Source organism: Drosophila melanogaster, chromosome 2L (assembly GCF_000001215.4).
Source record: "Drosophila melanogaster chromosome 2L".
Classification (NCBI taxonomy): domain Eukaryota; kingdom Metazoa; phylum Arthropoda; class Insecta; order Diptera; family Drosophilidae; genus Drosophila; species Drosophila melanogaster.
Window position 1 is genome coordinate 8,163,073 of NT_033779.5, and position 27,178 is coordinate 8,190,250.

The 27,178-nt window shown below is 42.1% G+C and overlaps 1 protein-coding gene across 11 annotated transcripts; it reads left to right on the top strand.

Moving 5' to 3' along the window:
- Positions 1 to 27,065, top strand: Piezo. 11 transcript variants are annotated; one of them, NM_001316385.1, is made up of 31 exons: positions 1 to 446; positions 9,944 to 10,137; positions 10,204 to 10,468; positions 10,529 to 10,836; positions 11,069 to 11,195; positions 11,277 to 11,396; positions 11,464 to 11,626; positions 13,501 to 13,734; positions 13,804 to 14,001; positions 14,058 to 14,617; positions 14,707 to 15,325; positions 15,387 to 15,879; positions 15,939 to 16,743; positions 16,800 to 16,957; positions 17,124 to 17,788; positions 17,987 to 18,248; positions 19,233 to 19,378; positions 19,555 to 19,806; positions 20,117 to 20,491; positions 20,558 to 20,634; positions 21,055 to 21,321; positions 21,743 to 21,778; positions 22,054 to 22,206; positions 23,045 to 23,183; positions 23,242 to 23,603; positions 23,666 to 23,812; positions 23,876 to 24,020; positions 24,089 to 25,022; positions 25,096 to 25,603; positions 25,664 to 25,805; positions 25,860 to 27,065. In NM_001316385.1, the coding sequence occupies exons 2-31, from the start codon at positions 10,074 to 10,076 to the stop codon at positions 26,055 to 26,057; spliced, it is 8,922 nt and encodes a 2,973-aa protein (NP_001303314.1). In that variant the 5' UTR covers positions 1 to 446; positions 9,944 to 10,073; the 3' UTR covers positions 26,058 to 27,065. The 11 variants fall into 11 exon arrangements, with proteins under 11 accessions (NP_001303314.1, NP_723354.3, NP_001036346.3 ...); NM_164795.6 differs by lacking the exons at positions 17,124 to 17,788; positions 17,987 to 18,248; positions 22,054 to 22,206 and adding exons at positions 12,104 to 12,325; positions 18,912 to 18,977; NM_001042881.5 differs by lacking the exons at positions 17,124 to 17,788; positions 17,987 to 18,248; positions 21,055 to 21,321 and adding exons at positions 12,104 to 12,325; positions 18,912 to 18,977.
- Positions 27,066 to 27,178: the final 113 nt, after the last annotated feature.

The following is a 27,178-nucleotide window of genomic DNA, read 5'->3' on the forward strand; positions in this document are numbered from 1 at the left end:
ATTCAGTTCGAAATGTTTTCATCTGCGTTGGTCGTGCGTCCGGTGCTCCGCTAAAAGTAACAAAAAGTGCACAAATTGCCGGGAGAAAATGTTACATTAACGATATTTTCGGTTAATGCTGAGCACACGGATACGGATACTACGCTATATACGCAGTTCGCAACCAAAATCGATGCAATACGCGGATTTGGGCAAACACAACGCAGTGCCTGTAAAAATCGAAGCCGAAACGAAACAATAACAAATGCGCTAAAGTTCTTACCAAATAATTTGCACCGTCAGAAAAAGAGTGGTGAAAAGTGGTCAAAAGTGATCGAAAAGATCTGAAAAGTTCGTTAAAATAAAGAAAGTGTATGGTTAAGTGTGCGTTCCTGGTGATAAATCGGTAAAAATCGTTCGCTTTCGTTTTTGTTGTGGTCGCCGTTCGCAGAGCTTATGCAAATGTGGTAAGACACCGTGGAACTTGGCCATATTTTCTCTGTTTTGCTCGACTCCGAATGCCTAGCAACTCGATAAAAAGGGCGCTAAATAGCTGAAGCTGAAGGTCTTTCGACTCGTCAAACAAATTCGAGATTCACAAATAACAAGTGTGAAGAGCAGGCAAACAAGAAAACCAAACGCATTTGATTTCCCATTCTGATTTCCCGTGTTCTAGTTCTTTGTGTTTTTCTCACTTCTCACTTCCCCCTCTCCATCTCTTTCTGCCCCGCTGGCTTTTGTTTGACTTTCCTGGCCATAGCCCGATCACGCCATCTCGCTCGCACACCGTGTATTTTCAGCTGTTGATCTATTTTTAATTTCATTATCGCGTACTGCAAGTTTTTTAAATCCGTTTCTGTGTCAATTAGTTTGAGGAATTAGCGCAGGCACGGAAAAGCGTCAAATCAGCGCAAATAACTTTCATTTATTTACATTTCTCTGCCGCGATAAGCGTTTCAGTAGTAAACCCCTTTCATTTAACAAGTATTTACTTTCAAGTGCGGCGATAACACCACTAGAAGTTAACCCATTAGCGGTCAGATAACTCATGGTCATGGATGAACGCTTAAAACGCGAGTCATAATCATAAGTCAGATGGGAGTGGAGAACAAAATATTAGTACAAAAATATACATATATACTGAACAGAAGTTTCAAGTTTTTTTTACCGGATGTCCCTTTGCTCATCCAAGCTTTATAATAAGTTTAGTTTCGTAAATAAATAAATGTTTTTTTTTTTTTTTTAATGTTTCTAATATTTTGATAGCAGCTGCGTTCTTGCTTTGGGGATTAAAAACTGGGCTTTAGTCTTATCAGTCTTAGGTTTTGAGCACATGGCACTGCTGTTTGTTCTTTTGGGGCAATGTACATACATATGTAAATAAAGGTGTTTGTTTATTATTTACATACTTCAATTTTAAGCCGGCAGCACATGACTGCGTTTAAAATAATCATTAAAATCAAACAATTGCATACACATTAAATGCATGTTTGAGCTGATAGTAATGATTTAGATTTCTTTGCATCATGTTATTATCTACGTGGGTCTCATTTGTATTTGACAAACGGAAATGTTACCTCATGCTTTGAAATACTTTTAAATACATATTTCGTTTTGACTCACTTTTGAATGAGGCATTGCATCCGATTTGGTTTTGGCTTTGGTGTCGCTTGTTGCGTTCCCAGATATTTATTTGCAATCAATAAATGACGCATTTCGTTGGGTGGGACACACGACTATCGCCAGTCTAGACCTGTGGCATTATCATCGGCTTGGGAATCTGAATGTATTTGCTGTTTGCTTTCTCAATGAAACACTAATTCCAGATGCTGCCGATGACTTCATGAATATTTTTAAAAATTACCTATTTACTCAATTATTATCATGTAATTGCCCCTTATGTTTGATTTCTGATCAGATCAATGATTTTGAACTTTGATTTCAGCGTTTGTTCTTTCGTTTTGTTTAGCGAAATTACAATTTTCATAGATCTTTAAACAAAATTTTGTTTTGATTTGCGGCCATTCGCATTTGAGTTGGTTGCCGCAAAAATGTTTGAGGCAAATTTTAATGAGATGTACACAAATCAAGTTATTAAACTGCAATGCAGTGAGCAGGCCTAGAGCCACATTGATTAATGGCCAAAAAAGGGACGGAAAATAATCTCCATCATTAGTTCTCATTTCATTTATCAAAGTAGCTTTTTTTTGATTGCTTCTTCGTTGTAAGACGGACGGAAATGTTGTTGCAATTAGTTTATGTTGCCCTGTGCAACCTCGGAAAGTTATCCACGAAATGTTTCAGTGTCAGTGGCTAAAAGTCGTTACCACCGAACACCCGCACACCACCTTCAAACAGAATTTGGCACGAGAAAATTTCACTTTTATTGTGGAAAGCCAAGCAAAACAACCAACCAACCAACCGAGCGAGCGACAACAGACCGTTCACATCTAACCCCATATATAGTATATAATATATCTATACTATATATGTGTGCAGATTGGATAGGTAGCCAGCCCTTTTGGATGGCGGAGGACGAGCCGAAGGAGTAGGTTTTTGGGTATCCACATTTATAAAACTGCAACAGCTGCAGTTATTTTTGCAGCTTGTTTTGTTTGTCTCTCAATGATGCCACTGCGATTTTTCTTTTGTGTTCGCTGGGACCCTTTTATTTCATACACCCCGTTTCCCGCCTTTAACATATTTGTTTGCATCTATGCAACCTGCATGTGTAAAAAACACACTTGCAAAATTAAGAAAATTAAAAAATATGGGTGAAATGAATTTTCATTCGATTCAATAGCTTCAAGAAGCTGATTTTGGATAAATCAAATTTTTAAATTTGCCTCTTTACAATTAGGATTTACTTATTGAACTAGCTTAATATTTGTCTTTACCTCTCTTAAACTAATATTTGTACTTTTGGTAAACCACACCAAACAAACGGCTTGGCCTATTTGCTTATCTTATTCCCAGTGACTTGCCCAACTTTTCGGTTTTCTGGCCAGAACACCTACAGGTAAATAGGATGCATTTAAAGGAGGCGAAGGGCAGCAGCTGTTATAGTTTCCTCTGTATTTTCCTACCTGCTCTTGGCCTTTGCCTTGTTGTGGCCTTTTTTTGAACCGAAATACTTCAACAAAATGCTGCCGCCAGAGGCGAGCAAGAAAACTAAAATAAAGAAAACGAATTCCTTAACATTTTATGCGTTGTTGCGTCATCGCACACGGAACCAGAGTGGTATATATCTATATACATAATCCCAAACACAACTTATACATAAGCGAGTATCTAGATACAATAAAACAAAAGTCTCATTCTGTCTGTGAGTCGGGTTTGATATTTAGTCATCTGCCGGTCTCGCACATAGAACTCGTTTTTAGATTTAGCTTTATTTCAACGCTTTCAACGCATACCAAGAACATACTTTACATTTCATGTGAGAATTTCCTTCGATTCCACATTTGCTAACCTGTCAGCGCTTCTAAATGCGTTAATTAAATTTTAGTTTTATCGCAGTCAGTTTCTATCAGAAGTAATATACATCTATGTATCTTATCGTGGCATTGTGGGTGTGCGGCCAGCAATCAGAAAATAAAATATATACATATATGTTTGCAAGTTTATTCAGACATATTATTATTCAGTCAAATAAATCTGAGTATATCGAGTATATGTTTGCAGATAATCCTAGCTAGCTGGTTGACTTCTCATGCGTGAATGTTTTTGTTGCCGATTTTTCGCACTGTTTCGATGGCCGTGAGAAACCAACTGAGTCTGGGTTCAGAATTTTCATTGAGTTTTCTTCTCAATTATGGTTCCCAACAATTTGTTGTCTTGGCTTTCGATCTTGAATTCCCCTTTACAAAGTGTGCAATGATGCGCGTGGATGGTTGTGGACATGCTTCACTGCCAGCCGGGAATTTATTTATAAAGAATATATTTCTCCTTCTAAGGCATTTTGTTTAGAGTGTAAGCAAATAATTTAAATAGTTTAAGAAAATTGATTGGATGCATTGATAGCACCAAACAAAAAGTTCTTACTCTCATTAAAAGGAGATTTTAAACTAAATAAAGTTTTGCCTGTAAAGCACATATCTCATTTAATATTATTTTTAGGATAGCTTCATTCAATCCTTGACCTTAAGTAAAACATTTTAATCGAGTTGTTAGATAACTTTGTACGTCATTTGACAAGCCCCACCGTCATTTGAATAAAATGCGCCCCGTTTCAGGGCCAAAACCTGTTGACTCAACTATGTCCTATCCCTCGGGTCGAGTTGAGTCAACTATTTGGAAGCATGTTAATGTCAGGTCGTAATCCGAAGGACCGCCCGTCAGGACGACACTCATTTGACAGCCTAGCCCGCACTCCCGTTTCCAATTTGCGAAAGAAATGTGTCTGGAAAAAACTGTTGCGTGTCTTCTCTGAGGGATTGGGCAATGGAGCGAAGGTCGGAGCAACTATTTCGTTGATATATGATGATGAATGAAAAGAGCATGGCATTTAGCACTGAGAATCCTCCTGTTTATATTTTAAGCAGGGGTCAAATGGCAACGAAATTAGTGAGCGAAAGGCAAAAGTGACTGTCATAAAACGACCAAAAAATACTTTTATGGCGGACCAAATGAAATGGAAAGTGTGGTATGGAGGATGTCCAGTCCATTACCATTTCGCCACATTTGTTACTATTAATGTCGCGTTAGCGGAACGCGACAATTTTCTGGGCGGAGCAATTGCACACATGTACATGTACGTGCTCAGCGGGCTTTGGCCTTTCAAATAGATTAAAAAAAAGGGGCAAAGGTATAAAAAAAAAATAAAAGTGAATCATAAAAAACGGGAAGCGAAACTAGCTGCTCCTGCCTGCTCCTTTGCCCGAATGCATCAGCCAAATTGTTTGTTAATGGACAACAAGGCAGGAGCTATGCCAGTTTGCTTCTTGCCCTTGCTTTAGACACACGGCACACATGGCGGATGTGTAATATGCTCTGACAGGTCAAACAGAGAGATGTGCTCGCTGCACATTTTATGATATTTGCACACTATGGAGAATCCACAGGCCGCATCATCCACATGCCCCTGCCACTTTGTCGCCGATGCTCTTGTGCACAGCTGGTGCAGTTTACCGTGGTCCAAAGTCGCAAAATGTTTGGATTCTAGTAGCACTTTCACTGATTAGCCCAAATATTAACTGCTCAATTTAATCAAATAATCAGCTGGTTAACTTGTTAAACTGAAAGACTCGTATTCATTTAGTAATAATTTGAGTGAAAAACTAAATTCAATTCATTCAAACAATCTTCCTAGCTGTGCTAATAAAGACATTTCTTTTAAAAATAGAAATAGATGCGACTGTTTAAAAATTAAATGCAATTGTATTTATAGACATCCCCAGAGTTTTATCCACGGTGGAAGCGGCAGAGGGGGCTCGCTCGCCAAGATAAATGTAGGCCAAGACCAGAGACGAATATGCATTTTGGTTAGACCGCCCCCATGTCTCCTACTGCTCCTCCTGCTCCTCCCTGGCCAGCTGCTGTCACTTTGAGTGAAACGAAGGCGTTGGCCACAGCTTGTCGGCCCATTAGCTCACTCTTTCTGCCCAGCGCCGTACACAAAAACAAGTTAAATGTGTGTGTGCGCTTGTGGGGTTGCAACCACTTTGAAATTAATTTCCCTTGTGAAATTTACGTACACGTAATTGTAGGAGCTGCCCCAAACCCTTAACCGTTGCATAAAAGAGCAAGGAAAGTGCTGCAAGTGACCCAAATCTTCTCCAGATGCAATGACATGGCTGCCGATGCATGTTATTGTTTACGATCCCATTCGGATTTATCGCACATTAACCATAAATTGTGTGATTCAATTAACCCTTGTTGATTAATGCGGGCTGAAATGATACTTGAATGATAAATAATTTGGTGTGTGGCTTGTAATGAAATGTATATTGTGACCTTTTTAAATGCCGACTGCTGTTGGTCAAATAAAATCGTGATAAATTTCAGAGCATTCCTTTTTATTTTTGAATCATTTGAATGTGACTTTACCAAATAACCGAGTTCTTACATTCATTATGTAATCAAAACCACATTACCCTACGATTTTTCGCTTTAGAAGAAACTTAACAACTAAATACAGAAACTTATTGTAAAATAAAATGACATGCGAAGTTCTCTGTTTTTATGGGCAAGCTTACTTTTCAAACGCACACCAAGAATGTCAACTGAAGTTGTTTGTTCATTATTTTCGCTACTCCCACTTTTTGGAATGAGCATTGCGTGCTATTAAGTAATTATGCTTTGGTTCGCGGATAGTTACTTCTTTTAAAGCAACCGAGCACACGTGGCAACAAGGGGTTAACAATTTGCGGAGTAGTAGTGACATTGTCATTTTTTACACAAGGTGACGTCATCGTCGCTCTAAAACAGAAGCCAGAATCAAAAGTAGTGTGACATCAATGGGTTTTCCAGCGACAATTGCATCTAGATGTGGTTGGAAAAACTGGCAGAGGTATCCAAGCCAGTGCAATAATTCTTGGATTACAAGGTTCTAGAAAAGAACTAAACCTACACTAAAAATAGAGCAAGTTGAAAGTGGGCAGCAAAAAAAAAGCTAAAAAAGAAGAAAAAGAAAAGCCCACGCCACTCGCTGGACATTCGTAATTAATGGTAAATTAATGGGCCACAGACACGCGGCAAGGGAGGCAAAGAATACAGACTAACTGGACAGAGATTAGTTGACTTTGTCAACGCTTTTCCGACTTTTCCGTTTCGCCAGTGCACTTGGGAAAATAGAATTGCAAATATTATTGCAAGAGTTGCCGCCCAGACAAAGTTCAAGTGACTGGGGGACTTGGCAATGAAGCTGCTCTAATGAATGCCACGAGGGTTTCGGGGGCTCCAAGGCGAGGATGAAGGTCGATCTGAGTGCGAGATGATGGTAGTCTGGCAATTGAGCTCGTCCCTTGCAGCTCAATTTCGTTATTCATGTAAGCGGCTTAAGATAAAGCGCTTCATCTTGGTTATTCCGAAACTTCGAGAGAGTTGAAATGGGTATTGTGCCAGGGACTTGAAGCTCCAATTTCTGTCAAGACCAGCTAGTGAAACAACACGAATTCAAAATATGTGATTCTCAAACATTTCAACGATAAGCAAAATATATTTCTATGCTATTACTCATAACACAAATAATTATGAATGCAAGCGAGATAATTCTTTGGACAACAAGCTAAAAGTACACATGCTTGCTAATTTATCGGCAATTTGTTTGTACTTTTAACAATGATTTATTTCGAAGAAATACGTTAAAATCACGTATACGCCACATGGGACATTTTGCCGGCAGCTGCCTGCGTTTCGTCCAAAACAAATGTTAATGTTTGTTTTCAAGTGCCAAAACATGCATTTCATCTGCATTGAACATATCAAACAAGGGCAACATTGGGAATCTCAATAGCGACAGCGACATTGATGTGCCCATTGAAAATATGTGTGCCAAGTTAACCCAATGAAAGCACACACATGAGAATGCTACTTATGTTCGAAATCGAAAGACAATAAACATTTCGATCGGAATGGAAATGGAAATCAAATCGAAACAGTAGCAGAAATCGAAAACATCGAATGGGGCAAAGGAAAAGGCTGGCTACCCCCATGATTGCGGAGAGACAACAGCAGCTGGCCCCTCGATTGGCATATAGATATCGGGGTATCTGAGTATCTGAGTATCTGGATATCTGACTATCTGAGTTTTCATATACATTATAATGCTTATAATATAATCACAAACAGCAGCAGCAGCTCAGCAATCAGCGATGCGTGCATGGCAAATGAATTAGTTGCGAATAGCACGCGGGTTAAACATTTCATATTCATTGTCAGTGCGAGGGGGGTGGGGGGTGTGAAGAGACGTTAGGGTTCCCCAAAAAGGGGGGTGTGTGTGTGTGTGTGTGCCTTGGAATGTCTGTGTAGGCCCATAATCAAGCCCCAAAGCATAGAAGCAACACGTGTGCCATTCGATTTTTGATGGAACGATGGAGACGTGTCGCTCTCTCTCCGCCGATGAAAGTGGAAAAGAGCTCCGATTATGAGATTACTTCGTCTTTATGCAATGATCAAATTATAAAACCACCATAATGCGTAACATATGGGTTTTGAAAATGGTTAAGAAATTCTGAAAAAATGAAGCTACTGCCTATCCTTAAAGAAAAATCGCGAGTTTCTCATCATTTATCATCGAAGTATTTTATAAGCTGTATTCAACCGCTTAAGTGTAAGCATTTAAATATATTTATTTTACGTTTAAAAGCACACTATTCTTTTAAACTAGCTTCCTTGTATCTGAAATACCCATTCTTATTGCCTAGTCTGTGTATTAAACATCCATATAGACAGTCGCATTTCCATCAGCATTATTGTGCCATTAGACATCTGCTCAGACAGAGAATCCGCCGGTCTGCCGCCTTCCCCCTTTTTAACTCACCAAACACCAACAGCCCGCATTTATTTTGTTAAAACAGTAGAGTGCCTTTTTTTGTTTTCATATGCCTACCACTGCTTTTTATCGCCATTTGGGGGCAAACCGGCTCGTTGTTGTGGTTCGTTCTATCATTCTATTTTTTATTCTATTTTTTCGCCCGTCTAGCTGAATCTGTTTGTTTGCCCAAGGGCGGCGGGATGGTGGTGAAGAGGGTGGTCGTGGGTGGTTGTGGGGTTAGGTGTGGCACCACTTGAGGTTTGTCGGCTCGGTGGCTCAACTGCCGCAGACCCTCGCTTTTCGAATTTTCTGCCTCTCTCTCTCTTATTAGCTGACATTATGTCGGATATATTTGCGTTGGAGGCGTGGGTGGCGTCTCTTTTCCCCACAATTTCGCACTCTTTGTTGCTTTCTTTGTTTGCCGCCTTGTTGTTCTTATTAACCCAGCCAAAAGTGAGGAATTAAAAGTTTTGAACATGCCAAATTACGTCATGGCTGTTGATCTTTTTTCGCCATTCACTGAAATTAGCAGTTTTGTTGCTCATTTTGCGTTTGTAGTTACACTGTGCATGTGAGGCATTAGGTCAGGAATTCATGTGGTTTTTTCTCTATTATATGTGACTTGAGTGGATCTGTAAATTAGCCAAAGAAACGAGTTCAATGAAACAACAACATTTTTACTGATAAAGAACCACTTTAAATAAATTCCGTATTACTTTATTTTTTGTGCAAATGAAATAGACAAAAATATTTGAAATTAATGCTGTATATATAAGTTCTTTTTAAAATATTAAAGATAAGCTAAACTAAATGGAAAGCTTTGGAGCATATAATAAGCAAACATAATTCCATTGAAATTCTATAGCTTTATAATGTTATAAATAATCAAGCTTATTAATTGGCAGTTTTGTATTCAATAAATAAGGGTATCAAGGGTAATATTAGCTAATTCAAACGTTTGATATGCTCCTTCGCCATTATCCTTGGCATTCTGAATGGCTTTCTTTCTTTCATTCTTGGACTCGACAGTTTCTGCACCATTAGTTTAAACCGTATTCGAATAAATGCCACATTATGTGCCATTGAATGTCAATTACAAAACCTATATATGGATGGTCCCCTTGCCTCCTAGACTCGACTCCCTTAAGCTTGAGCTGCGTGGCCACTCCTCTCGCTACTTTCGCAACTGGAAAATGTGAAAAGCGGAAGCGGAAAATTGAAACTAACCCCACCCAATTCAGGATAGCGTGCGACTACCAACTGCCACGCCTTCTCCTCAGCTTTGGCTGGATTTTATTTGCTTTCCTAGCAGTGTTAATTAAAATTGTGTCAAAGTTTATATCCGTGAAATATTTTGGGGTTTTTTAGGGTCAGCTTAATTAAGGACTATTAATCTTTAAGCCTTAAAGTGCAAGTAGCAACAGGCGGAGTTGCGGGTTTCCTTGGACTGAAACTCAAGTGCAATTTGTTATTTTCTTCATCTTTCAGCTGCTCTGCGCCGCTTGTGACAACAAATTGCACTCGAAGCTGAGGCTTTTATGAATGCTACTGCGTTGGAGTCGGAGTCTGAGTCCGGATACGCATCTGGAGGAGAACGGCGCCGGAGGCATCCATCAAAATGGTCTTCAGCTATGCGTGCATGGTGCTCCAGCGCATCGTGGTGCCAGCGGTTCTGGTACTCGGTTAGTAGTTCGATTTCTAGTACAAAGAATTCAATTAATACATAACCGAATTTCTTATAAATTTAGCTGCCCTGATGCGACCAGTGGGCATATCCTTTGTCTACCTTTTGATGTTCTTTGTGTCGCCCTTTGTTCCGCTGGCCACGCGACGCAACTTCAAAGGATCTGTGACTGCCTTCTTCATCATCCTGCTGACGTTGAGCACGCTGGTCCTCTTGGGTCACATAACGCTACAGATTCTGGCGGTCAGCCTCACGCTGCCCATCTACAATTGCTCGTTCAGTGAGCGTCTGCTGCGTCACATTGGCTTCGTGAGCTTTATTGATCTACAGTGGGTGTTTTGGCGATCATGTGATGCCGTGCCGGTTTATTAATACTATATATTTTGTAGGCCATTTGCCATCATCGAATGGCTAGTGCCTGAGGTGTTGGTTTTCGCCACCTCCCTGGGTTCGTATCTCACGGTGAAGCGAGTGGCCTCACAGCCCGTCGGCGCCGAGCAGCTGGAGAACGGCGAGGTGGTCGATGGCCAGGCGGAAAACGCGCAGACATCTTCTCAGCCATCTGCCGCAGATGCCAATGGAGGAGATGTGCAACAGGCCACGGTCACCACGCCGCTGCAGCAACAGCAGCAGCAGCTGAGGAAACGAGTGTCCATGATCAGCCAGCACATACACTTTGAGGGCTTGGTCAAGATCTGTAAGTAGGAACTACTTATACTGAACCCACTTGAAACGTAAATTTATAGCGGTAATTAACATACAGATCTTGTTATATATACTTTGTATCAAGAATTAGTCTGAAAATACTTAAACTTTAGTTTGCCTACCACATTCCCCAGAAGTTTTTCAAACAACATCCTCGGAGAATTCATAGGCTCCCCCCAACGAATGTTTTTCAATCAAATTTAATGAATCGCTTTCATCGACAGCTCCTCTGTTCTGCCTGGCCACGCTGTTCTTTGCGGCCGTACTGCGTCCCTCGGTGCCTGGCGGATTTTACTTTCTCATTTTCCTGCTGTCCGGCACCTACTGGGCAACATGCCAGACGCTGCAACGGTGCGTATCCCATCAACGCCATCAATTCCGGACTTCCTACTCACTTTTCCTCTTTGTATTCTCGCACCTTTTTTGTTGCAGGGGCTTCGCTTTGTTGCTGCGCTGCGTGATGGTCGTCCTCGTGCTGCACTCCCTGTCCATTGTGTCATACCAGACGCCATGGATGCAGAGCCACCTCAATCATACCACCCTGACAGCTCGGTAAGTAAGAGCGTGGACGTTGCTGTGCCGGGAAATCATCAGACTATCATCTTTCTCTGTTCATCAGATTGATTGGACTGGAACCGCTTATTGAATCCTACTGCTCGCCGGATATACGAGTCTTTCTGTACAATAATAAGCTATCCCTGGACTCGTACCTCAATCCCTTTGCGTTGTTCTTTGCCTATTTCGCACTGGCACTGACCACCAAGCATCTGATTAAGCCACGGGTAAGTTTCAATTGTGGGGAAATTGAATGCAAAAGTCTTCTGGTTTAGACTGCTGAAACAGATTATAAGATTAAACAACAGGCTTCATTTAACAAGAGTGAAAGCGGCCCTAATTTGAAATATTTACTACTTCTTTTGGCTAAAATTTAAAAATTTAAAAGATTGGAACTATGTATATGCCTCTTGAAATCGCTTTCATTCTTCTTAAAAATCTGACAAACACTGGAATATAGTTTTATCTGCTCTCAATTTCTGCTCTTCTTATGCTGCCATACGCATCCGGATAAACCACTTCAATTTCAAATCTTCTAACACAAAAATCTATGCACGCCTAAACGAAAACATGATATAAACACATCTAACACACCTAACAAAAAACCAATTGTCACTAACACACAACACCGAACACCTGAACACCTAAACACCTGAACACCTAAACACCGAAATCCACGAACACCGAAATACCGAACTCCTTAGCTGGAGCCCAAGCCCGCCACCGCACTTGGGCAGCAACTAGATTGCAATAGCAGCAGCATCAACAACACCACCGGCAACAAGGTCAACCGCCAGCTATCGCTGCTCACCTCGCAGACATCGCGGGGTCGTCGGGATGGGTCGAATCCTGGCGGAGGTGGAACGACCATTACCACCACCACGACCACCACCTCCACCACTGCAATCCGCAATCAGCGCTTGAGTGTAAGCGAGCGAGTGGATTGGGCCAGGGTTTTCTATTTTGATCTCCATTCAGTGTGTGAATGTTGAATATTTTTGGGGATTTCGGGTGGACAATGAATAGGAATGGATGTACTAGAATGGGGACACAAAAAATTCCCAATAAGCCGGCTTACCTAGATGACCTGAAAAGTATAATCCATTACGACAACTTGATGGAAAACTTATCTCGGCTTTAACGTTTTTATTTGCAAACGTCCTTTTCGAATGCACTTAGGGGTTTACTTATTTGGTTTTAAACAATTACAGCCTTTAAAATGTATTAATAATTCAAATAAATATTGCGGGTATAATGAAATTAGTATCAGGATTGAAACTAGGACAAACACTATACACAATTAGTGGCCGCAACTAAAACCCAACTAATTGTTCGTCTGTGCCTTAATGTTTAACCCCAAAACTGCGCCGAAATTTATTCGATTTGTGTGCGCTTTCGCTAAAGTCTGACCACTATTTTCTTTTTTTTTCTTTGCGATTTTCCTGCCATTTTCCTTTTTGTATGTATGTTTGTTTTTCTTTTGATTTTTGTTTATGCTCTCTCTTTTATTACTTCCGCTTTAGGTTTCTTTGCGCCGAGATCAGCGTGCAACGTTAAATGAACCGACTGAGACGACGCCTGTACGTAAACTAACTCCACTTTGCGCCAATAGCGTTTATCTTTCTCCCAAGCCTAACCCCAAAAATCATTAGACTAGTTCTAGCCTATCTCTATATCTGACTCTGCCTCTGTCTCTCTATGTATCATTTGGATTAAGCTTTCCTAACGTCTGCCATTTGTCTATGTTAAACTGTACTCGTCTAAATCTAACATCTCTAGCGATCTGTAGTACTAATCGCCGTAGTATTTCCCCCGATATCAAGGGATATTATCTAACCCATAATATAAACTAAACATTGTACTAACTGCGCCAGTGTGTCTGTATGTATGTGTTCTGGGCCATAGAGCACCGCCAAAGCGATACAAAATAGTTTGCAACTCTCACCCGGTTAGTTATCGATCGCCATCAACACCCGTAGTGTCCTAGAACTTTAGTACTCTATGTCTGTACATATCTTGTTTAGTAAGCTGATCTCTCTTCTTAATGTCTGTCCTAATAAACCCAAACTCCGAGCTAATAAAACCATATCTGAATCTATAGTTGGTGCGGCAAAGCACGCGAAAGGCACGTACACCCCAACCGCTGGAAAGTGGATCCTCGGTGGCGCCAAGTGTCACTCAGCGGGGCAACGACATGCAGCTGGAATCGATGGAGCAGCGATCGGAACAGGAGAACACCACCACATCCATACTGGATCAAATATCGTATGGATTCGTCAGCGTGGGAGGATTCATATATCAGAATAGCTATATATTCACCAATATTCTTATGATGGTAAGTTCGTGCACATATATCTTTGAGTTATGGTATAGTTTTCTTTTCAAATATCCAATCTATTGATAGGCCTGGTCCATAGTGTATCACAGTTGGCTGACTTTTGTCCTCTTGCTGTCGGCCAACGTACTGTGGATGATTCCCAACCAGAGGAAGGCCATGATGCGGTCCAGTCCCTTTATAGTTCTGTATGCTGAGGCCCTTTTGATTGCCCAATACATATACGGCATGGATCTCAACAACGAAGAGCTGCCCACGAGCGTTCCCGTAAGATTGCGACACTTCAATTACGAATTAAATTTAATTAACTGAAGTATTTGCAGACTGCGGGCATTAACCTGCAACAAATTGGCTTCGAACGACCCATCGAGAACCAAATGCGGCCATGTGTGCCGCTGATCGTGAAGACAGCGTTTGTGCTAATGTTTTGGGTGACATCACGACAGTTCTTCAAGGAGAAGCGCGATCGCCGACGGGACAGCACTCTGGCGGACTTCATTGCCCCACTGCAGATTACTGTGGGATCGGCTGGCTCCAGCTACCTCATCAACGATGGCAAGAAGACCTCAAAGTTCCTAAAGAAGGCCGGCGATGTGATCAAAAATCTATTGGTGCGTCTGTGGATCTGGCTACTCGTGCTGGTTATCTTCCTTTGCGCCATCACTGGCGAGAACATGACCGGCTTCCGCATCTGCTACATGGCCCTGTTTCTATTCTTCTTGCTAGTCTTTCAATCTTCGTCCAAGGCGTGGGTTAAGATCATGTACGGCTTCTGGCTGTTTCTGATCTTCTATGCCATGTCCATACTTATATTGATCTACACATATCAATTCGACAAGTTCGACACGTACTGGAGCGACTATCTTAATGTGTCCGCGACTTTGTAAGTTGGCTTGTTTTCTAAACTAATATCTTTAAGTCGACCATGTACAATGTTAAGTTCACCGATCAAACCAAATGTTTGTATTTTAGGCAAAAGGACATCGGCCTTAAGCGCTATCAGACCAAGGATCTGTTCCTCCATTTGGTCTCACCGACGATAATTGTGATCCTGACCGTCATACAAGTGCACTACTTCCACAAGCGCTTTATTGCATCATTGCAGCAGCAGCCGTTGGCTGGCGGATCGGCACAGCAGAAACCCACGGAGACAACTGCCTTGGAACCGGCGCCATCGAAGCGACGTGGCAGCGCCGGTTCACTGCGTAAATCTCAGGGTCCATCGGCGGAGGCTGCTCCAGGAGCCACCACCGATTTCGAGACATCTGTGCGAGACTTGGTGCGCATATCGTTCCGCAAGATCAAGAACAAGTCGGAGTACATCTTCAAGAACTTCAAGGATGTCTTCTGGCGCTTCCTGGAGCTGCACATCATGAAGGCTGTGTATATCGCAGCCTTCGTGTGCAGTGTCAGCGAAGTCTGCGTACTGCACATTATCTTTGTGGGTTTCTGTGTGCTGGGCGCCACCTCGCGGAAGGCCGTTCAGGTGGTGATCAGCCGCCTCATCTCGTTCATTGTCACCGTCATAGTTCTGTCCAAGATGATCTACCAGATCGAGTACTTGAGTCACTCGCAGCACAATGTGGTTTGTGTAAGTGAATGTTATGCGATGAGAAATCTCATTATATTTTAATCTTAATCATATTTCGCAGTCTGACAACCGGACTGCCAACAATGCGGAGTGGATTGGTCTCACCAAGGCTGACAAGGTAACTGGCGGACTGATGAGCCTGTTGCGCACCTACATCATCTACATGGTTATTGTGACCATGCACGCAGTGATCAGTTTGCGGCAGCTTCAAATGCGCGTCAAGATCGGAGCACTGAATGCTCCACCCACCAAGCTGCTGTTCCCCAATATTATTCGAGCTGATGCTGAGAAGGATCTGGTGGGACTGGTCAAGTATCTCCTCAACTTTGGCTTCTACAAATTCGGCATTGAGATATCGCTAATCGCGCTGGTCTCTACCATCACATATCGCCAGGATATTGTTGCCGTAGTCTATGCTCTGTGGCTAGTGGTGCTTTTGCTTCTACGGAGATCGCAGTGCGCCAAAATATGGGGCGTGTTTCAGGCATTCTTTGCCATCTCCATACTGACACAGTATATAGTGCTGGTAGGATTGCCGCCGAGCTCATGCCTGGGTATGATATGAATCAATCAATATAAGTGCAGTTTAATAACTTTTTTGTATGCCTTGCAGTGTTTCCCTGGGATGAAGGTCCCTTCGGCGAGGGCATACAACGCTGGGCGATGCTGCCAGGAGCCCTGCACTTCAACCACGTACCCAAGCTGATCTTCGACTTTATTGTCTTGGTCATTCTGAATCGACAGAAGAGTATCTTCTGCATCGAACAGCGTTATGCCAGTAACGATGACTACCCGGGTGGCAGCAATCGCAGTGTGATCGCGGATATTGCTCAGCTAGGTCGCGTTCCCTTCGACAATCCCACCCACGACTTTTGTTCGTACATACGCAACTACTCGGACATCCTTAAGAACGGAGTGCTGTGCGGCTTCTACTGGTTTACTCTGGCAGTTGTTTTCTTGGCCGGCACCAATATTGCTGATCTGCTGGCACTGGGTTATCTGATCGGAGCGTTTATCTTCCTGTGGCAGGGATCGGATTTCTATCTGCGTCCCATACACACCATCATCTTTCGCTGGAAGTGGCTGCTGGCATTCAATGTGGCCAACATACTTATCAAGACGTCCTTCCAAATGGCCGGCTGTTTGTTCATGACCCAACTGACGAAAGACTGCTGCTGGCTGGTGCACATGCTCGGCATCACATGTACGAGCAATGTACTTACAGAGCAAATAATGCTGCCCGAGGAGGCTGAATTGGCGCTTAAGCCAGGCGAATGTCCTAAGATCACCCACCAGGTGGTCCTTCTGTGGGACACGATTTGCTTTGCCTTCATCATCTTCCAGCTGCGCATCTTCAAGTCGCACTACTTCTGTCACATCATAACGGACACCAAAGCAAATAACATCCTGGCCTCAAGGTGGGGTTTTAAATCTCTGGTCATTCTATCAATTAATTGAACAATTTTTATCACAGAGGAGCCGACATCATTGAGAGCCTACGACATAAGCAGATTGCACATCGACACGACCATGAAAAGCAGGTGCTGCATAAGATCAAGCGAAAGATGGAGCGCATCCGTGCCACGCAGCAGAAGATGCTACGACCCTTGGACAAACAAACCCACTTCGACGGTAAGTGCTTGCACCATCATCACTTCCAGGGGTTTTTTTCTTCCCCTATCTGTAATTTTTTGGAGCTCGAACTTCTGGTCGCGTTTTTTGCAATTTCCCCCTTTTGTATTTTGATCGTTGGAAATTGTCGCGTGTGTGTCTTACATTAATCTTTGGCTTCGTGAAGGGCGACGCACGCCCTCAGAGCACGCCATGTCCGATGTGGCGCCTTTGGTCCACAATAGCAGCTTCACCTCTTGTCAAGGATCTGGCTATCTGACCCCAGATGAGCATAGCTCCGCCACCTCAGGCACTTCATCGCCAGCCAGGGCATCGATCCTCTCCAGCAGTGGAGGCAGCGTGGAAAGCGTGGACAGCGCAGACGCTGCCGTGATTATTGAACCGGAAATCAATGTGATGCCGTGTGATGAGATTACGGACTATGTGGATGTTCAGTCTGTCAGCGAGGAGGAGACAACTGTGGCAATGCCTAAAAAGGATCTTAGCTGCCAATCAAAGGAATGTGTTTTCAAAAGCCCAGAGCCTTCGAAGCCAACCACGCCGAGTACGGATGCCTTGTCTACTCTCCTGACCGAGGGATTTTTGGAACCGAAAAGGATCTCGTTGGGATTGGCTCCTCCTGAGCTAAGTCCTCCTGTTGGGATGCAGTGCCTGGCACCTCCGTTGGCTGCTTATGCCACAGCTATGGCTTCTAGTGCAGCCAGCTCTGTGCTGTCCACCAATCTGACTCCAAATCTTCGCCGAGAACATCGGCGTCAGTCGTCAACCAATGCCGCTGTTTCCTGGAACGAAACTGTATCCATCAAACGATCGCCCATGAAAAAGCAAATGGTAAAAAGTGGAAAGTGCGGGATGCAAACCGTTCACATTGTGTTATTAAGTTTAAAGTGTTGATTTGATTAAAGAATTTAATTAATTTAGACAGAATAATGTTATAAATATTTATAAGTGGTAAGGCTGAAAAGTGTGTTCGGTTTGCATCCCAGGAGAAAACAATCGCTCACTCATTTATCCCACTTGCCAAAACAGTCGGCGGATAAGGAGGAGGTGGTTACCATGCGGCACAAGTCGCTACACCGCCGACACCAGAGCATGGGAAACGCCAGTTACTCTTTGGACGAAGCCAGTCAGTCGCAGCGCAAGCGGTTGTCCAGCAACTTATCCGGAGCTCGGGACGAGGCCGCTCTGCGATCCGCACAGAGACCACATAGCTGGGGACCCGTGGGTACGAGCTCCTATATGGAGTCGCTGATGTGCGCCTTCTACGAGCCTGCTCTGCTGCATGGACCATGTATTGGATGAATCATTACTCTCAAATTCTAATGATAATTTTGCTCAATTTTAACGAAACTCTGTACAGAAAAAACCATTTGTTCAATGTGCGTGATCTTTAATCTTCAATAAAACCGATTGGGGTCCTGTGTAGCAGACCCCAAGAAACTGCCTCCATGAGTCTGGCCTGTAAATAACACTAAACTAGATAACTTAGCTCCCAATTACTTCCATTTGGGTTAATGGTTAAGTGCGCAATCAGAACTCCTGAGCGCTGCTACAAGTGTATTATAAATCTCTTCATCGATCTAAATGTGATTGCTAGAATCAGTTTCTTAAGCTTCAGGGGATTCACTTGTGTTGTAAATTAAGATTTTTGATCTGCATGGATGAAACTCTTCTAAATTTTTCTAAAAGCTTTTTATAATATAATACTTTTTCTAAATATTTATTTTATTTACCTCAAAACGGATATAAAATCTGATTATATATTTCCACTGTCTATAAGCATATTGAATGCCATGGGTATCGGTTCAGAAATATACAATTTACAACATATGAAGCATCGGTTAGCCGTTGTTAGATTATGTTCCATCTTGATTTCAATTAAAGCCAAATGTCTAAATTCTGTTCGTTTTTCAACGTTTTATTTTTGATTATTTTGTATTTGATTATTTTTTAGAACATGGTTATCCACTTCCTGCACCAACAGTACGCAGAAGGAAGGAAATTAAATTACATCCACATGGTAAAGTTTTTGTTTGTTGTGCCTCATTTGTTCGCTAACTAAGCCGCCCCCATGCCATGTATATATATATATAATCTCTACCCGATTAACTGCATGAAATTCGGTGTGCTGCTATGTAAATTGAATGCATAAAGAAAACCCTACTACTCCTAGCAACTATTTACTAATATCTATCTAAATGTTGTTAAACACCATAAATGCAACACTTCGCTGGAGCCGTAATAATGTTGTTTTCGATGTTCCCTACTACCCTAGCTACCCGTGCTGGTGACTACTATATGTTCGAGGAGATGGACGATAAGTTTGAGCTCGACTTGATACACGACGAGATCGACTTCCTCGAGGAGGAGAACATCACCGAGAGCGAGATGAAGATGCAGCGACGCAAGACCCTCTACGATGTGAGTTTCCACATATTTCTAGTTGGGATTCCTCTGTGTTTAGGCCATGCTGCATGCAATACTTGCCCGCATGACTTTCGAACCGTACTTAAATTCTTGTAAATTCCACCCCCTCCCAAAAAAAAAATCCAAAAACCAAAACCAAACCAACCAATTGCCCCGACTTATGATCGAAGGTGTGGAAGGATCTGAATGATGCCGAGTATCGTCGCCACTTCTATATGCGTGAGCGTTCCTACGCCTCAGAGCCCGGCTCACGCATTCTCCTGAAGTTGGACGACGAGAAGGAGAAGATTGGGCCCGATCTCGGCCTGGCCAGCGACCACGATGAGGACGACGATACCATTGAGTGCGACCTTGGCATGCGCACCTCGACGCTGTCCGAACCGCTCGACTTTGGTCGTCGCAGCCAGACGCTGCTCGAGGTTGTGAGTCTATGGAGCAGAGATACCTGCATATCTTGTCTTAAATTGGCGCACCTCCCGTTGATTTCACATATTTTGCTCACGAGCTCAAGTTTTTCAACTGCGCCCGCAATATCAAGCTGCCGACCAGCAGTTGGGTGCACTCACCTTAAAATACTGTACAAAAAAAACAAAAAATCATATAAAAACTACAAACGATTTCTTGTAACTGCATATTGTATAAGCTTGGTTTTTCGTTAATATCGTGTAAATGTCTTTCTTACAGCTATTACCAGCCAGTGGTCTAACTCGCTATATTTATTTGAACCCACAGAAGTCGAAGGATGCACCCACAGGCGAGTTTCCCTCCACCAGTAAGGGTATTTCGAAGGAGCGCGATGCGGCAACGGCTTCCAGTTCGGCTAGTCCAGCGCCCACTAGGGATGTGGGTGATCTGCCTGTGATTCCACCACCCTCCACTGGCCTGGGACGTGAGCAAACCTCCAAGGAGACCTCCGATAGCAAGTCCAAAATGGAAGTGGACAGCGGAGAGGTGACGGCCAAGGATTCGGATGAGGACTTCGATACCAATCCCATTATCAGACTGCTCGAGGGCTTCTTGGTCACGCTGACCATAAGACTGAACCGCTTTTCGCGCAACTATCGCTTTGTGAATCGCATCCTGGCCGGCGAAAAGAAGACCCTAAAGGTGGGTTAAATCCATCCTATTTATGTGCAGTGTGCCTAAAATTCCTAATTTTGCTTTCCATTACAGGAGTCCAGTTCGTTGAACCGTCTGGGGCTGTCCAGTGCCGCTGCCATGTTCCACTTCCTCAAATCGAATTTAGAGAGGTATTTAGAAAGCGATTCTGGAAACCAGCTCCAGTGTGCGCCGCTTGCGTTAAAATTTTGAATTAAGTTTTGATTTTTGGAAACTGAAAACCCCCAAACGTCGTAGAGTAGCGTGTTCTGATCGCGTTACGAACCGTTCAATATCTTTGTATTTAAGTTTGTTAATAGTTATGTTCGGTTTTTATTCAATTATTTATTTCGTATTCTTTTTCTTCTTTTTTTATTTGCATATCCGTTTTACTTTTGTGTTTCGTGTGTTTGAAACTCTGTACCTGCTTCCACAACATACTACTACTCTCGAAATCAACGACACACCTGCCAAAATGTTTCACCATCTCACCTCCATCATTTGTGCCACCATGTTGTTGTTGATACCCGATCCGATCGATTGATGTTGCTGTTGCTGCTGTTGCGATGAAGCGATGAAAGTGAACCGCCCGCCTCCTCATCCACCCCGCGGCGGGTGGTGATCGCACCACCGAATGCCACCGAGCACTCAGACCCCACCAGCACCACACTGAACACGAACACGACAACCACACCGCTATCACCACCAGAACCACTGCAACCACTGCAACCACTGCAACCAAATACAACCAGTACACCACAGCAACAGCATCAGCATATTCGCGCTGCCGAAGAAATCATCGAACTGCCTGTAGATACCGTGGATGGAGTCGCCCATAGGTAACCCAAAACCACATGAAAATCGTTGTTTTAAATGCGGGGATTCCAAAAGCGTAATGATCATTATGACCAGTTGCAAAATTCGATTTTTCAAGTAAAATGCAAATTTTTAGCTTAATAATACAACTTAAACACAATCAAAATGAAGTTAGCAAATATACTTAATCAATCTTTAGTTTTTTTCTGAATCCAATCCGCACATTTTGTTTTACACGCACTTACATGTTCTTTTCGAAATTAGAAAATAATGAATTGTCCCTCATTTCATTGGAGTAGAGATTTTAATTCCATGTGATTATGTATATGTCAAAGACAAAATTTCCAGAATGAACAAAAACAGATCCTTACTAATTTATTTTTCTTACATTTTACATTTTTCTGCGCGCATTTCGATCATCCGAATCAATTTTTGTTTTGTTAGAAAACAATCAATCAATTCATCGCCGCCAGCCAAGGGGTAAGTAAATCGAATCATACTACCAATCTATATCTAAAACGAGATCAGTAAAAAACTCAACTAACCCAACCACACATAAAAGTGTCTGCTCTCTAAGACTCTACTAAGATCTCCGAATACTTGAGCAATTTACTCTATATCTATATACATATATATTTGTGAACCTCATCTAAACTGCATTGTGACGCCTATTTTCCATTTCACTCCATTCTCCATTTCTGTTGCCCCTCCATGCTCCATGCGCTGTATCAAATATGTATAACTCGTATATATAGCACGATGCTCAGTCGAAAATCGGATTGTGGCCTGCCTGAGATCCGTATTAAAGCGCCATCTATCGAGCGCGGTGCACACTATTACCATAATCACCACAGCGGCGGTGGCTCAGGATCCTTGAGCAAACACTGGTCCTACGAGCAGGTGGACAGGTACTGGTCCCGCCCACTAACTATGCGTATAGCCCACTTACCCCCTAGCCTATTGATGTGCCTATTCATGTGTTGGTGCCTTTCGGTTTGTGCTCGTAACGCTCTATAACTCTTTCTTCACAGGCGGGTCGATTTTACGAGAACTTAAGCCCAGGGTTTACAAGCTTATAAACCTTTTAATAAAATGTAACCAGTTATTAAACATTTTTGATTAAAGCTATTAAAAAGTAATGTTCAAAAGATATAAGAATTAGAATCTGCTCAAACTGCGATAAAATATAAATTTAAATATACATATATGCAACATTTTCAAAATTGAAAACTAAATGATAATAAAAGGTAAAACTACAAATGAAGTCCAACATTCCAGTGCAGTATAAATCGACCCACCCAACTCTATATCTTCATATCTATCTTTTAAGCTCATGCCCATCCTCATGATCATGATCATCGCCCAGACCCATGACTACTTTAAAATCTATCACGACTCTGTCTCTTCCCTCTGTATCTTTTGGTAACTGTAACTGCATCTATTTCTGTATTTGTATCCCATATCTCTGCCTCTCCACTAAGTTGTATTCGCTGCTATGATTTAAATCTATCTCTATGCGTTCTTTGCTAGTATGTACCGTATGTCTGGCTTCGATTTATCCTAGTTTAATACTAATTTTTGTGTTCCACCCGAGTTCCACACGATGCACTCGCATGTAGACTGTGGAGCATGCAGCGCACACATTTCAAAATGAAAAACGGCACCCAGCATGTGAAGTTGATAGATTCCACGAATGTGCATAGGGATTAACATCCATTATCTAATATTGTTCCGTCGATCTTCCAGCGCGGGTGAATTCAATCTGGAGGAGGAGAACTTCGCCCAGAGAGATCATCACATCATTGTCGAGGTGTTGATCTCCTCGTGGTATGCCCTGTTGGCCAACACGGATCTCATCTGCTACATTGTGGTTTTCATCAATCAGGTAAGATATTGAATTGATATGCCCTTGCGAATTTATTTGATTTCACTTCCAATTCTAGGTGGTCAATGCCAGTCTCATTTCGCTGCCGCTGCCCATTATGGTCTTTTTGTGGGGCACATTGTCTCTGCCGCGTCCCACTAAAACCTTCTGGGTCACGCTGATTGCCTACACCCAGGCCATCGTGCTGATCAAGTGCATCTTCCAGTTTAAGCTGATCTGGTCCAATTACCACCAACTGCCCAATCAGCCGCTAACACCGGCCAAAATATTCGGCGTTGAGAATAAGGCCCATTATGCGATTTACGACCTGATACTATTGCTGGTTCTATTCCTGCATCGCTATTTGCTTAAATCACAAGGCCTGTGGAAATCGGGCTACAAGGACACGGATAACCAGTTCACCAAGCCCACCGCTAGCATGTAAGTTACAGAATATCTTTTAAAAAGATGACTACATTATGTAACCTTTGCTATTATTTTAGTGATGAACGCGACGATAGCGACAACTTATCCCAACCGGATTCCCGCCAGCTAAACGATGATGCTGCTCAGAAGCTGAGTCTCCAAGTGAGCCAGGCTTCCTTGCCAGGATCGCCCGAGTTTAGCAAGACAGGCATCAATCAGCTAGAGTAAGTGAAAGAAGGACTGGGCATTAACAAATTCCTTATTAAAAATAATCGTTTTTATTTTAGGCGCACCAAGTACACTTCATCGCTGTACAAATTCTTCTTCAGTTTGGTCCACAAATCCCGTCTAGCCACAGATGTTTACGCTCTGATGTTCCTCTGCGATTTTGTGAACTTCTTCGTGCTTCTTTTCGGCTTCACTGCTTTTGGAGTAAGTTCAATTTAAATAATTAATAAATTTTAAGGGATTAAATTCATTCATATATTCTCTGCCTTTAGACTCAGCAAACGGAAAGTGATGAAGGTGTGCAGACATATCTTGCGGAGAACAAAGTGCCCATACCATTCCTGATTATGCTACTTGTTCAGTTCCTGCTCATTGTCATTGATCGAGCTTTGTATCTGCGCAAAGCCCTGGTGAACAAGATCATCTTCCACTTCTTTTCGGTTATCGGAATACACATCTGGATGTTCTTCGTTGTGCCTGCAGTTACGGAGCGCACTTTCAACTCCCTCGCACCTCCAATAATATTCTACGTTATCAAGTGCTTTTACATGCTGCTCAGCTCTTATCAAATCAAATCCGGTTACCCTAAGCGCATTCTAGGCAACTTCTTCACCAAGGGTTTCTCGATGGTCAATATGATTGCCTTTAAGGTGTACATGCAGATTCCATTCCTGTACGAGCTGCGAACCATATTAGATTGGGTGTGCATTGACAGCACCATGACCATTTTCGATTGGCTAAAGATGGAGGACATTTTCTCGAATATATATCTTATCCGCTGCACCCGGCAGTCAGAGACTGATTTTCCGGCCATGAGAGCTCAGAAGAAGGCCTCACTTTCAAAGCTGATAATGGGTGGCACCATCGTCCTGCTGATAGTGATTTGCATTTGGGGACCATTGTGTTTGTTTGCACTTGGCAACGCGGTGGGCACCTCGAATGTGCCGTTCCATGTGTCGCTATCAATACGAATTGGACCCTATGATCCCATCTACACAACGAACAACTACGACAGTATCTTCGAGATCAATCCTGAGATGTACTCTCAGATGACTAATGCATACATAAAGGAGAAACAGGCTTTGACGTTTATTGCCGGCTATGATGCAACGGATGTAGCGGCGGTTAGACTAGCTGGCAACTCGCCATCTCTGTGGAACATAGCACCGCCGGATAGGCAGCGACTACTAAATGATTTAAGAAACAGTAAGATATATTTTCATATTATTGATCAGCTAATATTTAAGTATCTTTAATAAACTTTTATCTTATATTATAGATCACACGCTGAAGGCCCGGTTCTCTTATTCCCTCACCCGAAAGGCTCCTGCCAAGGGGCTAAAGGAAAATGTGGGCGACGAGCATGCCATATCGCTGGACGAGTCCTTTGAGGGACGAGCAGCACTCATTCACATGCTAAGCGAAACCCATGATGTGGAGCCCATTTACAGCAATGGCACCACAAATGGAACCACTCCCGAAGTTGAAGAAGTGGTGGTGATACCCGGAATGATACCCAAGTTTATCAAGGTTCTCAATTCGGGCGACGCTGCGGTGGTAAGTGTTTTGAGCCCAAAACACTACGACTACCGACCGTTGGTTATCAAAATGCATCGGGACAACGAGACCAATGGGTTGTGGTGGGAGATTCGGGACTATTGCAACGACACCTTCTACAACGAAACTCTATCGAAGTTTGCATACAGCAACTGCACTTCGGGAATTGTGATGTACACGTTCAACGATAAAAAGTTTCCATCCACGTTCAGTTTCCTCACAGCGGGAGGGTAAGTGGGCAAATGAATCCTCAAGAATACATGTACAAATTGTTCCATTTACTCCTGTAGCATCATTGGTCTGTACACTACCTTTGTGTTATTGGCCTCGCGCTTTATGAAGTCCTTCATTGGCGGGCAAAACAGAAAGATCATGTTTGAGGATCTGCCCTATGTTGATAGAGTGCTGCAGCTCTGTCTGGACATTTATCTGGTAAATCAAACCATATTTGTTTTTAGCCCTCGATGACCTCTTTGCGTTTTCCAGGTACGGGAGGCATTGGAATTCGCTTTGGAAGAGGACCTGTTTGCCAAATTACTCTTCCTATACCGATCGCCCGAAACGCTAATCAAGTGGACGCGTCCCAAGGAGGAGTACGTGGACGATGATGGCGACACCGACTCGATTCCCAGTCGAATGAGCGTGCGCCGGCCGGAGCAACTGCAGCCACAGCAACCGCAATAACATAGGCCTAATCCAATCGCTTAACTAAAGTAGAGTTTGTTTACGTATTTATTACGTATTGCGTTATCGTAGGTTTCATAGTCTTTTTTAAACGTTTTTATAAGGAGAAAGAGAACACAAATCGAAACACAAAAGTACGCATCACCCATTTATACAGTCGTTCGATTTTTTGTCAAAAGTACTGCCCATGTGTAAAACTGTGTATTTAGTAACTAAGCGAAAAGTGTTGATGTTTGTTAAATCAAACAATTGCAAATAATAGTAAATTATAATTGCCTAATCAAGGAAATAATTTATTTAAGTTACTTCTAAATAAGTGTAAAAATTGAAGATTAAGTGCGAAAATACTAATAATAATGATGAAAACTCATATTCAGGGAATTTAGCATTTTACAGAAACCGTAAATATAATAACTAACCTAAAGCATCCGAGTTATTAAGTAAAAATAGCGATTAAATAATAAATGTTTTATATTTATACAAAAAAAAACAATATCATGTAAAATTAGCCATTGCTTCGATTCGCATACATTTCTATGCTGTTTGCCTAATTGTGCCCTTTACAACTGATTAAATATATTACGTAAATGTTATACTGTTTACTACTATATAACTAAATCGATACATATTGCATATATAGAGCGTTGACTTTAGTTTTAGGCATATCACTTGACATATTTTTGTATTGAATGCAAATATTATTTGCTTAAATAACTCCTTTCTAGGCAAATTCATATCAAAATGAAAAAATTAAATGATATATAGTGCGTTGGCTTCGAATGGAAATTTCTCCCTTTTGCAATCTCTTAAAATTAGTAAACGCCAACTAGCTCGGTATGTTTTTTTTTTATATACCAAAACGAAACTAAAATGATGAATGTAAAAAAAAATGAATTTTTATACTAAGAATCGAACAACTTAAAACGTAAATGTAATATGTATGCATCTATTTTTTTAGCGATTCATTTCCAAAATTAGCTTATTAACTGCGTGGAATACTTGCGAAATAAAATAAAGAATTAAAATTGATTGTAATAAAAATTAATTGTGTAACTGCGTTTCAGTCTTATAACATTGGAGTTTAATCTGTTATAATCGTGAAATTATATTATGGATTATAA